Genomic DNA, 13890 nt, shown 5'->3' with positions numbered 1-13890 from the left:
CGTTCTCACAAAGTTTTAGACGTTGGACTATGTTGGTAAAAATAAATAATAAAATGTTTTTTTCCCCCACCCTTATAAATTTACACACATCTCCAAATTGAAAAATGTACAATGAAAGCAGTTGGCAATGGCTTAGGATTTCCCTGGTTTGAATATTGAATCTGAAAAAGGGGAAACGAGGGTCACAGGTCACAGCATAACAAACACAGCAGTTTTCAATAGCGTTTTTCTATTCGATGGCAAACCGCCTCAGTAAGTATACGGTCTATTTGTACATTCTAAAGTAACAGACCTTTGTCAGGTCGTTTTGGCTCTTTAGTTCATGTTTATCGATATGGACAGTGTACATTTGTGCTGACAATAAAACAGATGACGTGCGAGTGCTTGGTGGTTTCATTTCCTTTTTTAAAGTCATGTCATAGAAGTTGCATTATGTTCAACTGTAGTATCAACTGCAGACAATTGTGATTGGAATATTGGTGCATAATGTTGAAGTACATCTTTATATTTACTATTTTCTACATTGTAGAATAATTGTGAAGATGACAAAACTATGAATAACACATTTGGAATCATGTAGTAACCCAAAAATATTTTATATGAGATTCTTCAAAGTAGCCACCCTTTGCCTTGATGACAGGTTTGCACTCCCTTGACATACTCTCAACCAGCTTCATGAGGTAGTTACCTGGAATGCATTTCAATTAACATGTGTGCTTTGTTAAAAGTTCATCTGTGGAATTTCTTTCCTTCTTAATGAGTTTGAGCCAATCAGTTGTGTTGTGACAAGGTAGGGGTTGCATACAGAAGATGGCCCTATTTGGTAAAAGACCATGTCCATATTATGGCAAGAACAGCTCGAATAAGCAAAGAGAAACGACAGTCCATCATTACTTTAAGACATGAAGGTCAGTCAATCCGGAAAATTTCAAGAACTTTTAAAGTTTCTTCAAGTGCAGTCGCAAAAACCATCAAGCGCTATAATGAAACTGGCTCTCATGAGGACCACCACAGGAAAGGAAGACCATGAGTTACCTCTGCTGAAAAGGATAAGTTCATTAGAGTTACCGGCCTCAGAATTTGCAGCCCAAATAAATGCTTCCCTAAACATCAACTGTTCTGAGGAGACTGCGTGAATCAGGCCATCATGGTTAAATTGAGTGGAGGAAAAGCAGCCAACAAGTGCTCAGCATATGTGGGAACTCCTTCAAGATTGATGGGAAAACATTACAGGTGAAGCTGGTTGAGAGAATGCCAAGCGTGTACAAAGCTGTCATCAAGGCAAAAGGGTGGTTACTTTGAAAATTCTCAAATATAAAATATATTTTGATTTGTTTAACACTTTTTTGGGATACTACATGATTCCATATGTGTTATTTCATAGTTTTGATGTCTTCACTATTATTCTACAATGTAGAAAATAGTACAAATAAAAACCCTTGAGTGAGTAGGTGTCCAAAACTTTTGACTGGTACTGTTATATACTGTACACTCTTACTGAGATATTTTATGAACGCAGGCCCCTGGTCCAGTCAAGTATTTGTTTAAATGTGTACTGAGATCAGCAGTTAGCTGTGAACTGGTAACGTGTGTATTTGTTTCTTCTGGTTGTACTCCATGTGTCCCTTCCTGAACCTCAGCTCCTCTCTCTCCATCCACGTCTCCTGACTGAAGTCTGGGAAGAAGAAACTGATCTCCCTCCGCGCCGACTCAGACGAATCTGGAAACGGGAAGAATTTTTAAATTCCTTTATGAGAAGACTTTTAAAATTCCTTTATGAGAAGACTTTTACAATTCCTTTATGAGAAGACTTTTAAAATTCCTTTATGAGAAGAATTTTTTAATTCCTTTATGAGAAGACTTTTAAAATTCCTTTATGAGAAGACACTTAATTAGCCCAAGCTTGGGAAATTTACTTTAGTATGTTATGTTATTACACAAGATTATTACACAACATTCAGAGTTAAAGGGTTTATGGAAATGAATATTAGTAGAATCAACTAAATCTTTAAATGACATTGATGTTATTAAAGTTATGGCATACAGTTTATGGTCAGGAGTCTCAACCACCAGCACCAGACAAAATATGAAGATAAAGTTGTATATGGGCTGTGATGCCCCCAAAGTATTGTAGACTGCAAATCAGTAGAGGACATTACTCAAATGATTCTGGTTGTCTAATACAAAACCTATATTGATAGCTATCACACACAATTAATAACTAGATCATTTGATTGACAGCTATAAATAACTGGTGTGTGTGTGTGTGTGTGTGTGTGTGTGTGTGTGTGTGTGTGTGAGTGAATGTCCTGACAAGGTAAGAAAACGAGATGTTATTTTTGAAGTTCTGTATTTGTTCAAATTGTTATTTTAGTCTTAAGGGTGTAGTGTTTAAGAAAATATGATTTTGAGTAGGACTACATTTGTACTCTCCAAAAAGTCCTGAAAATGTACGTAAGAAAGTATGTGTGTGCCTGCCAGAGACCCTTGATCTACAGATCGGTTCACTGCTGTTCCCCTGAACATCATCAATGTTTCTCTTTGTTCAGCGTGGCAGGACACACACTCCGTAACAACAGCTACATCCTACAATCTTCTATTAGAAAAACGGCGCTCAGTGTAGAGAGGATGAAGCCATATGTGTGTAGATAATACCAGGCCAGAGGAAAAACCCTCACGCCATTGATCTGCTACTTGAAAAGTGGATCAGCGAGGCTTGTGATTGGTGTGATTGTGATTGTGATCAGCGAGGCTCTCAATGGGTCTCAACTAGATCAATAAATAGATAGTCAATAAATAAATAAATAAAGCACCAAACCCTGAGCACTGGTCAAAACTACTGCATTATTAAAAAAGCAGCCATTTCAGACCCACAAGAGCCCTGGGGGCCTTAGCAGACCCACAAGAGCCCTGGGGGCCTTAGCAGACCCACAAGAGCCCTGGGGGCCTTAGCAGACCCACAAGAGCCCTGGGGGCCTTAGCAGACCCACAAGAGCCCTGGGGACCCACAAGAGCTGGGGCCTTACCAGACCCACAAGAGCCCTGGGGGCCTTAGCAGACCCACAAGAGCCCTGGGGGCCTTAGCAGACCCACAAGAGCCCTGGGGGCCTTAGCAGACCCACAAGAGCCCTGGGGGCCTTACCAGACCCACAAGAGCCCTGGGGGCCTTAGCAGACCCACAAGAGCCCTGGGGGCCTTAGCAGACCCACAAGAGCCCTGGGGGCCTTACCAGACCCACAAGACCTCTGGGGGCACTTACCAGAGCCGTGTGTGGTATTCCTGGTGTCAGTGAGTCCGTACTGGGCTCTGATGGTTGAGGGAGAGGTATAGTGGGCCCTGAACACCTTGGTAGGACCCATCAGTTCTCTCCAGTGGGTTATGGCGTCCTCTCTAGCCAGGACGTAGGCCCGCATCGGACCACTGAATCACAACAGAGCAATGGGGGGTTCAGACTAGGGAGCCTTTTGACAAAGAGTTCCACCTAATCTGTGTGAGGTAGGATACATCAGCACAAGAGTATCATCTTTAAGATATCCAGCCAGTGATGGCCTCAAATTATATTTGCTTTGTAAATATAATTGGGACTACAGGTCAAATGCAGTGATTGCTTAAAATGTCCATATGATGAAAACATGGTAAAAGACCAGATCCACTCAGAGACATCCTACTCAAAGACCCCCTCCTCCCATCGATACACAGTAGCACAACGGGTGGTAAAAGACCCCCTCGATACACAGTAGCACAACGGGTGGTAAAAGACCCCCCCCCTCCCATCGATACACAGTAGCACAACGGATGGTAAAAGACCCCCTCCCATCGATACACAGTAGCACAACGGGTGGTAAAAGACAACCCCCTCCCATCGATACACAGTAGCACAACGGGTGGTAAAAGACCCCCTCCCATCGATACACAGTAGCACAACGGGTGGTAAAGACCCCCCTCCCATCGATACACAGTAGCACAACGGGTGGTAAAGACCCCCCTCCCATCGATACACAGTAGCACAACGGGTGGTAAAAGACCCTCCCTCCCATCGACCCCCCTCCCATCACAGTAGCACAACGTGTGGTAAAAGACCCCCTCCCATCGATACACAGTAGCACAACGTGTGGTAAAGACCCCCTCCCATCGATACACAGTAGCACAACGGGTGGTAAAGACCCCTCCCATCGATACACAGTAGCACAACGGGTGGTAAAAGACCCCCTCCCATCGATACACAGTAGCACAACGTGTGGTAAAAGACCCCCTCCCATCGATACACAGTAGCACAACGTGTGGTAAAGACCCCCTCCCATCGATACACAGTAGCACAACGGGTGGTAAAAGACCCCCCTCCCATCGATACACAGTAGCACAACGGGTGGTAAAGACCCCCCTCCCATCGATACACAGTAGCACAACGGGTGGTAAAGACCCCCTCCCATCGATACACAGTAGCACAACGGGTGGTAAAGACCCCCCTCCCATCGATACACAGTAGCACAACGGGTGGTAAAAGACCCCCCACAAAAAGGAAAACTGTCGAACCTAAAAAAACATAAAACAACCTTGAACGTTAAAACAAAACAAGGCTCTACTTCAAGCTGTGATGTACCACCAACACTCATCTATGTATTCTTTCAGGAGTTCAGAACGAGAAAGAAAAGAGAATAACACGGGCCGCCCCCCCAGGATCGGTTGCCGCGGCAACCACCAACCCGTCCTTTCATTTCATTACCGTTTGCTGCCTCTGACACAGGCTCGTGTCCCAAATGGAACACGATTCCCCATGTAGTGCACTAAACTTAAGCGGCTTAAACCTGACTCTGGTCAAAAGTAGCACACTGCATAGGGAATAGGGTGCCATTTGGAGCCAAAGGCACGGGAGAACACCTTTAGAAGCCAGAGGGGCTGCCCTGCATGGGGGGAGGGGTCTATAAATGAGCTATGTCCTCCCCGGCGCCCAGCGTCCTCCTCAGCGCCCAAGCCCCTTTATGAATGAGCTGACGACAAGACGCCCCCCAAAGAGCTGCCTCAAAAACTGGACTGATAGAAGTGGTTCATATGGCTGGACTGATAGAAGTGGTTCGTATGACTGGACAGATAGAAGTGGTTCGTATGACTGGACTGATAGAAGTGGTTCGTATGACTGGACAGATAGAAGTGGTTCGTATGACTGGACTGATAGAAGTGGTTCGTATGACTGGACTGATAGAAGTGGTTCATATGGCTGGACTGATAGAAGTGGTTCGTATGACTGGACAGATAGAAGTGGTTCGTATGACTGGACTGATAGAAGTGGTTCGTATGACTGGACTGATAGAAGTGGTTCGTATGACTGGACAGATAGAAGTGGTTCGTATGACTGGACAGATAGAAGTGGTTCGTATGACTGGACAGATAGAAGTGGTTCGTATGACTGGACTGATAGAAGTGGTTCGTATGACTGGACAGATAGAAGTGGTTCGTATGACTGGACTGATAGAAGTGGTTCGTATGACTGGACTGATAGAAGTGGTTCGTATGACTGGACAGATAGAAGTGGTTCGTATGACTGGACAGATAGAAGTGGTTCGTATGACTGGACAGATAGAAGTGGTTCGTATGACTGGACTGATAGAAGTGGTTCGTATGACTGGACTGATAGAAGTGGTTCGTATGACTGGACAGATAGAAGTGGTTCTTATGACTGGACAGATAGAAGTGGTTCGTATGGCTGGACTGAAAGAAGTGGTTCGTATGACTGGACTGATAGAAGTGGTTCGTATGACTGGACTGATAGAAGTGGTTCGTATGACTGGACAGATAGAAGTGGTTCTTATGACTGGACAGATAGAAGTGGTTCGTATGGCTGGACTGAAAGAAGTGGTTCGTATGACTGGACTGATAGAAGTGGTTCGTATGCCTAACTTTTCTAATCAATACAGTTAGGCATTTTTAAACTGCTCACCTCCTGGGCCCAGTCTGCACAAGATAAGGGTTTAGCTGTCCTAAAGTTAAGTACATTTCCAAGAAGAAATCCTAAAGCATTATTTTCAAGAATCCCATTTCTTCTTAACTTTTTTCTTAGGAAGAAACTTAAGAAAAACCTAAAGAACATTTCCAGTAACTTTATTGAGGAATAGCAACTTTGCTTAACTTTCTTCTTAAGTCTATAGTTAAGGGGAAAAAATGGCAATTAAGAAGATATTTCTTCTTAATTTTATTTAAACTAGGCAAGTCAGTTAAGAACAAATTCTTATTTACAATGACGGCCTAGGAACAGTGGGCAGACCGACAGATTTTTACCTTGTCAGCTCAGGGATTCGATCAGGCAACCATTCGGTTAATGGCCCAACGCTCTAACCACTAGGCTACCTGCCGACCCAAGTATCCTTAAGGCTTTGTGAATCCGGCCCCAGTACTTGAGTTTCCATGTGATTGTATCTCAGCAGTATGAATGTGACAACGGCCGCCGCGTTTACACAGGCAGACCAATTCCGGTTCTCTTTCCACTAATTGATCCGTTGACCAATCAGATCAACTCTTTTGTCCAATAATTGGACAAAATAGCAGAAGTGGACAAAGATACGCCATCGAGTCGAAGTGACATACTGTGTTTAGTTGTCAAGATGCTTTTGTCTTCACATTCAACAGCGCTTGCATCACAACGGGAGATAAAGGTAAATATGTGACCAATACAATTTGATAAAAGGGAAGTTACACAATGAATATGAGTCAGAGGTGTGCGTCCCAAACGGCAGCCTACCCCCTTACATAGTACACTACTTTAGTCCAAATAGGGTGCCATTTGGCACACACACATTGAAGTTATGCTACATTAAAGTGTGAGGAGAAATGACTTGAAGCTTACCTGGACATGAACTCAACCAGTCTTTGGTAGAAGAACCGTCCTGAGAGATGAGACAAAACACACAAAGACGCATCAACGATATATGGTGGTTCTACGTGGTGATATGAGGCGGTTCTATGTGGTGATACGTGGTGGTTCTATGTGGTGATATGTGGCGGTTCTATGAGGAGGTTCTATGAGGTGGTTCTATGAGGAGGTTCTATGAGGAGGTTCTATGTGGTGATACGAGGAGGTTCTATGTAGTGATATGAGGACATTCTATGTGGTGATACGAGGAGGTTCTATTTGGCAATATGAGGCGGTTCTATGTGATGAATGAGGAAGTTCTATGAAGTGGTTTTATGTGGTGATACGTGGTGCTTCTATGTGGTGATAAGAGGCAGTATGAGGTGGTTCTATGTGGTGGTTGTTAGAGCCTGGCGCTTGTCCCCATGGAAACATGTATGCTTGCATTTGGGGCAGCAGGTAACCTAGTGGTTAGAGCGTTGGACTAGTAACCAGAAGGTTGCAAGATCCAAGTTCCCGAGCTGACAAGGTAAAAAAAATATGTCGTTCTGCCCCTGAACAAGGCAGTTAACCCACTGTTCCTAGGCCGTCATTGAAAATAAGAATTTGTTCTTAACTGACTTAAATAAAGGTCAAATTTAAAAAATGACTTAACTCCCTTTGGATAAAAAATGTAAAAGAGTCTGCTAAATGGATTATTATTGTAATAAAGGCATTTGCTAGATTCTTTAACATGAGGGAAAAAACGAAGTAAACATCTGATCAAGATAATCAATATATATATATATATATATATATATATATATACATATACACAGTGCATTCAGAAAGTATTCAGACCCCTTGACTTTTTCCACATTATGTTACAGCCTTATTAGAACATGGATTTTTTTTTTTTTACCTTAACAAAATCTCAATCCATCTACACACAATACCCCATAAAGAAAAACAGGTTTTTAGAAATGTTAGCAAAATGTATTTAAAATAAAAAAAAATAAACCTTATTTAGACCAAAGAGAGCTGGATGAATCATTCCGAGTTTTGACTGGTCTCTTTGCCACACCCACTGCTGACAGGTGTATAAAATCAAGCACACCAGCCATGCAATCTCCACAGACAAACATTGGCCATAGAATGACCTTACTGAAGAACTCAGTGACTATCAACGTGGCACCGTCATAGGATGCCACTTTTCCAACAAGTCAGTTTATCAAATTTCTGCCCTGCTAGAGCTGCCCCGGTCAACAGTAAGTGCTGCTATTGTGAAGTGGAAACGTCTAGGAGCAACAACGGCTCAGCCGCGAAGTGGTAGGCCACACAAGCTCACAGAGCGGGACCGCCGAGTGCTGAAGCGAGTAGCTCGTAAAAATCGTCTGTCCACGGTTGCAACACTCACTACTGAGTTCCAAACTGCCTCTAGAAGCAACGTCAGCACAAGAACTGTTCGTCGGGAGCTTCATGAAATGGATTTCCATGGCCAAGCAGCCACACACATGCCTAAGTTCACCATCCGCAATGCCAAGTGTTGGTTGGCTGGTGTAAAGCTCGCCGCCATTGGACTCAGGAGCAGTGGAAACACATTCTCTGGAGTGATGAATCATGTTTCTTCATTTGGCAGTCCGACGGACGAATGTGGGTTTGGCAGATTTAAAATGTTTTTATTTTACCTTTTTTTAACCTTTAGGCAAGTCAGTTAAGAACCAATTCTTATTTTACAATGACGGCCTACCCCGGCCAAACCCGGATGATGCTGGGCCAATTGTGCGCCACCCTATGGGACTCCCGATCACGGCCCGGTTGTGATACAGCCCGGGACCGAACCAGGGTCTGTGGTGACTCCTCTAGCACTGAGATGCAGTGCCTTAGACCGCTGCGCCACTCAGGATGCCAGGAAAACACTTCTGCTCGAATGCATAGTGCCAACTGTAAAGTTTGGTGGAAGAGGAATAATGGTCCTGGGCTGTATCTCAGTGAAGGGAAATCTTAACGCTACAGCATATGTAGCAGTGTGATGTTGTTCTCCTAGATTATGCACCAAGTTGCACACAAGGACCAATTCAAATAGACCAGGTCAAGAGGGGATGTTAATAATTTGATAATAATTCAGTGTGTTTTTTATATATTTACTTACAGCTGCATAGCTAATGTTTTTCTTTGGTGTACAAACACTTTTTCATATCAATATTGTACATACATGTGATTGTAAAAGTTTTGTATATTTTGGTTTGGCCCATCGTGGGTTATCTGTTGTTCTCTTTTGCCTGACCTTCAGCTAGCGAGGTAATGGTTCAATATAAAACCGTGGTAATGTTACACAATGTGCTGTTATGCTACCATAAGTTTGTTACAATGTGGACAATATAAAGATTTATGTTAACAAGTTTCACCAAGCTCGCTAACTAGGGTATCTATTGTAACTTGTGAGTACTTGGGACAGTGTTTGAGTGAGTGTCCATGTGCTTGCGCAGGTGCCTGAGAGCTAGGACTGCGCCAAGGGTTAACATATTGTGTGTTGTCTCTTCGTGTGCAGGGAAAATAAAACATCATTCAACCAGCAGACCTCCAGTTGTGGCAGCGTCCTAATTAAAAGTACACAACGCAGAACGAACCATGCTACAGCATACAATAACATTCTAGAAGATTCTGTGCTTCCGACTTTGTGGCAACAGTTTGGGGAAGGGCCCTTTCCTGTTTCAGCATGATAATGCCCCCTTGCACAAAACGAGGACCATACAAAAATGGTTTGTCAAAAATCGGTGTGGAAGAACATGACTGGCCTGCACAGAGCCCTGACCTCAACCCCATCGAACACCTTTGGGATGAATTGGAACGCCGACTGCGAGTCTGGTCTAATTGCCAAACATCAGTGCACCGACCTCACTAATGCTCTTGTGGCTGAATGGAAGCAAGTCCCTGCAGCAATGTTCCAACATCTAGTGGAAAGCCTTCCCAGAAGACTGGAGGCTGTTATAGCAGCAATGTTCCAACATCTGGAGACTGTTATAGCAAAGCCTTCCCTGAAGAGTGGAGACTGTTATAGCAGCAATGTTCCAACATCTAGTGGAAAGCCTTCCCAGAAGACTGGAGGCTGTTATAGCAGCAATGTTCCAACATCTAGTGGAAAGCCTTCCCAGAAGAGTGGAGACTGTTATAGCAGCAATGTTCCAACATCTAGTGGAAAGCCTTCCCTGAAGAGTGGAGACTGTTATAGCAGCAATGTTCCAACATCTAGTGGAAAGCAAAGGAGGACCAACTCCTATTTTTTGCCTCACCTCCCTTATCTTACCTCATTTGCACAAAGGAGGACCAACTCCTATTTTTTGCCTCACCTCCCTTATCTTACCTCATTTGCACACACTGTATATAGACTTCTTCTATTGTGTTATTGACTGTATGTTTTGTTTATTCCATGTGTAACTCTGTTGTTGTTTGTGTCGCACTGCTTTGCTTTATCTTGGCCAGGTCGCAGTTGTAAATGAGAACTTGTTCTAAACTAGCCTACCTGGTTAAATAAAGGGGAAATAAAAATGAATTGTGCTTTTAAAGCTGTAGTTGAAGCTGTGCCTTAAAAAGCTTGTCACAGTTAAAAGTTGTTCAAGCAGGAAAATGGATAATTAATTTCTAGCAGACTCCACATAATAAACATGGGTCTGTCGGACATTTTAAGTTTGTTGTGATTGTAGCGGCTACAACTGGACAGGACATTTTATTACCAGACGGTGTCCATAGCATTCCTTCTGTTTGGCTTAAGCCTTTGACGGTTGACTTAACCTTCAGCTGCGTGCTCGGAAAAAAACCCATAGAGAATACTGTGGCGATCATGTGTTCATAACTCCGGATATTGACTCTGCCACACAAGCTTTTTGTGGCAGTCGGTGGAGCGCAGAGCTACGGGCCAGAAGGTTGAGGGATTCGAGCCGCACTCCCTGCCTATTTCATTACACTGGTGTCAGGAATATCACCACAGACAAGCTCACTCTCCCTGCCTGTTTCATTACACTGGTGTCAGGAATATCACCACAGACGAGCTCACTCTCCCTGCCTGTTTCATTACAATACATATAAAGCTAATATGTTTTCTATGGTAGAACCATATCTAGCTTATAAAAATGTACCTGCATGTTCCGAATAGAACCCATAAAGATACGTTCTAATTTGACGGTAGAACCATCTAGAACCTTACTTGCATGTTCAGAGTAGAACTTCTCAGAGTCCTGTCTCCTCCACACCAGGTCTTTGGACCTGACAATGATGAAGTTGTTCTCTAGGATTCTCTGGTGAAGGGCCTGGAACGTAGAGAAGTATATATTACTTCCTATTCTCTATGATTCTCTGGTGAAGGGCCTGGAACGTAGAGAAGTATATATTGCTTCCTATTCTCTATGATTCTCTGGTGAAGGGCCTGGAAGGTAGAGAAGTATATATTACTTCCTATTCTCTAGGATTCTCTGGTGAAGAGCCTGGAACGTAGAGAAGTATATATTATTTCCTATTCTCTAGGATTCTCTGGTGAAGGGCCTGGAATGTAGAGAAGTATATATTATTTCCTATTCTCTAGGATTCTCTGGTGAAGGGCCTGGAAGGTAGAGAAGTATATATTATTTCCTATTCTCTAGGATTCTCTGGTGAAGGGCCTGGAATGTAGAGAAGTATATATTACTTCCTATTCTCTAGGATTCTCTGGTGAAGAGCCTGGAACGTAGAGAAGTATATATTACTTCCTATTCTCTAGGATTCTCTGGTGAGGAGGCTGGAACGTAGAGAAGTATATATTATTTCCTGTTCTCTATGATTATCTGGTGAAGGGCCTGGAAGGGAGAGAGGCGTTACTTCTCATCCAGATACTAAATAGAGTACACAGTACTACTCTCATCTAAATACTAGACTTTCACCTACAATGTGGGACTCCAGTGGATATCATCACCATTGTCTGAGTTCTTAGTCATAAATCTTATTTACACCATTGAACATTTTGGAACTCTGAAAAAATGTCAACAGCCAAAATATTGATGGATTTTATTACATCTTAGAAATCCCGCCCCCCTCAAACTGCCCTCCTGTGCAGATAAAGGGAGACAGACAGACAATCAGCTTTAAAGGAACTGAAGTATTTAAATAGAACAGTGCATTAAATTGAATCTTTGATGATCATTGCATTTTTCCCTCTCCTTTCTTTGAGCCAGTGGGCAAGGTAATTAAACCAGAAAAGAACAGAGAAGTCTAAATAACTGCTTGCTGCCTCTCATTCAGTTAATTTATAATCCTATGTGCACAATTAGAACATGCCAATAAGCTCTGTCCACTCTCCAATTGTGTAGATGATAACATTTCATTGAAGATGCAGCTGAAATTGGTGTTTGCTATGGACCATTGAAAATGACTTCATAAATCAACTTCTCACAATCAATGTTTTGAAAAGCTGATGTGATCAACTCCTAATATTATCAAGTGTTTACAATAGGCAAAGATATTATCATACTGGTAACTAACCACAAGATACTATCATACCGGTAACTAACCACAAGATATGATCATACTGGTAACTAACCACAAGATACTATCAGACCGGTAACTAACCACAAGATATTTATTCCCCCTTTTGTCTGTGCAATATGTGTTTTCAAACAGTAGCTAATCTGGCTAAATGGCTGATATGTGATGTGGATCGTTGTAATTTGGTCCACAAAAACACATGATTTCAAAAATGTTATCTGAATAGCCTAATGTATGTGTGTGTGTCTATAGCCTACAGTATAATGTAGCCAGTATTTACAATCACAGATTCCATTAAGCAAAAGCCATTGGCTCTCACTGACCTCCAAGATGACAGGATGCGCCACTGCATCAGGCTTGATCACAGCGAGGGTGAGCTGCAGTGCTTTCGCACAGCGACCTGTGGTTATTAACATGCCTGGAAAAAATGGCAAAGAACCAAAAAGGTAAACAACTAAATTGTCGTGGTAAGCAAAGAACACACGTCCCCCGTTTGCACAACAGTACCAGCTATTATTCAGATTCAATTTAGCTGGACAACATTACAGGATACGGAAACAAATTGCACTGCGCAGAATAATGTAACGTTTCTATCATTAACGTTAGATAGCGAACTTAGCTCGTATTAGAAAACTAACAGGTGCATTGGAAATAGCAGGCCACTCCAGTTACCTTGACAGTCTACATTTAGCAAGAAAGTAAAATATCTGAAGGTACAAACGCGTGTTTATTAGTAGCTAGATAATGTCATGTTTGCAGTGTTATTTATATGGGCGCCACCATTTTTGGTAAATGTAACTTGCGATAGTTACCGTTGTTATTCGCCATATCAAAGTATTAATTATATATCGACAATAACATACGTTTGGAGAAGTTACAAGCTAGCTTTGAATCTTAATTACATATTAACATTCATTAGAATTTTCTGCACTTTCTCCTACCTGATCCGCTCTTAAAGAGTCCCCAAACTTCTCAACCCCAATTTTAGGTTCCACGTGTTTAATGTTCCGCGTATTTGACACATTATACAGTAGCCCAAAGGTCGTCAGATGGCGATATTGAGTCGTTTCATTTTACCTTCATCTTAAAGGGACTGCATGCAGCCGGCTGTACATAAAACATTCTCCATCCCGGCTGCAAAGCCGTCAATTTCTTCCTTAACTCGATTTTATGGAGAAAAGGCAGGGGGATAAAAACATGGGAAATATGTGTACTTTCTATAAGAAACAACATTTTCTACCACTGCTAGAGTGACTAATGCTACTTCCTGATGTTGCACCTATGTTCAGTCAGCAGATTAGCTGAACTAAATATGCAACATCCGGGAATAGCATTCCAAGGATCCACTCTAGCATGGTGGTGGAAAGTTGCTAACTAGCATTAGCACAGTGGCACTAAGTCTATGTTAACTGCTAGCATGCTAGTAGATACCATAGACTTCCAGTCATTGCACTAAAGCTAGTTAGCATTTGGCTTGCGAAACTACCTTTGACTTCCTTCGTACTGAATGCAGAGACATAAAACGGTATCCGTGAGTTAATCTGACTCTGGGG

General features: G+C 42.6%; 1 protein-coding gene across 3 annotated transcripts; it reads right to left on the bottom strand.

The window, feature by feature from the left end:
- Positions 1–384: 384 nt before the first annotated feature.
- nme6 (NME/NM23 nucleoside diphosphate kinase 6) lies at positions 385–13370 on the bottom strand. 3 transcript variants are annotated; one of them, XM_029652432.2, is made up of 6 exons: positions 13279–13370; positions 12661–12755; positions 11028–11130; positions 6839–6878; positions 3260–3420; positions 385–1720 (listed from the first exon to the last, which is right to left on the bottom strand). In XM_029652432.2, exons 2-6 carry the CDS (start codon positions 12751–12753, stop codon positions 1569–1571), a joined length of 549 nt encoding a protein of 182 aa, XP_029508292.1. In that variant the 5' UTR covers positions 12754–12755; positions 13279–13370; the 3' UTR covers positions 385–1568. The 3 variants fall into 3 exon arrangements, with proteins under 3 accessions (XP_029508292.1, XP_029508291.1, XP_029508293.1); XM_029652431.2 differs by lacking the exon at positions 13279–13370 and adding an exon at positions 13150–13272; XM_029652433.2 differs by lacking the exon at positions 13279–13370 and adding an exon at positions 13010–13087.
- Positions 13371–13890: the final 520 nt, after the last annotated feature.

Source organism: Oncorhynchus nerka, linkage group LG13 (genome assembly GCF_034236695.1).
Source record: "Oncorhynchus nerka isolate Pitt River linkage group LG13, Oner_Uvic_2.0, whole genome shotgun sequence".
Classification (NCBI taxonomy): Eukaryota; Metazoa; Chordata; class Actinopteri; order Salmoniformes; family Salmonidae; genus Oncorhynchus; species Oncorhynchus nerka.
This window is presented reverse-complemented; position numbering and strand designations above follow the sequence as displayed.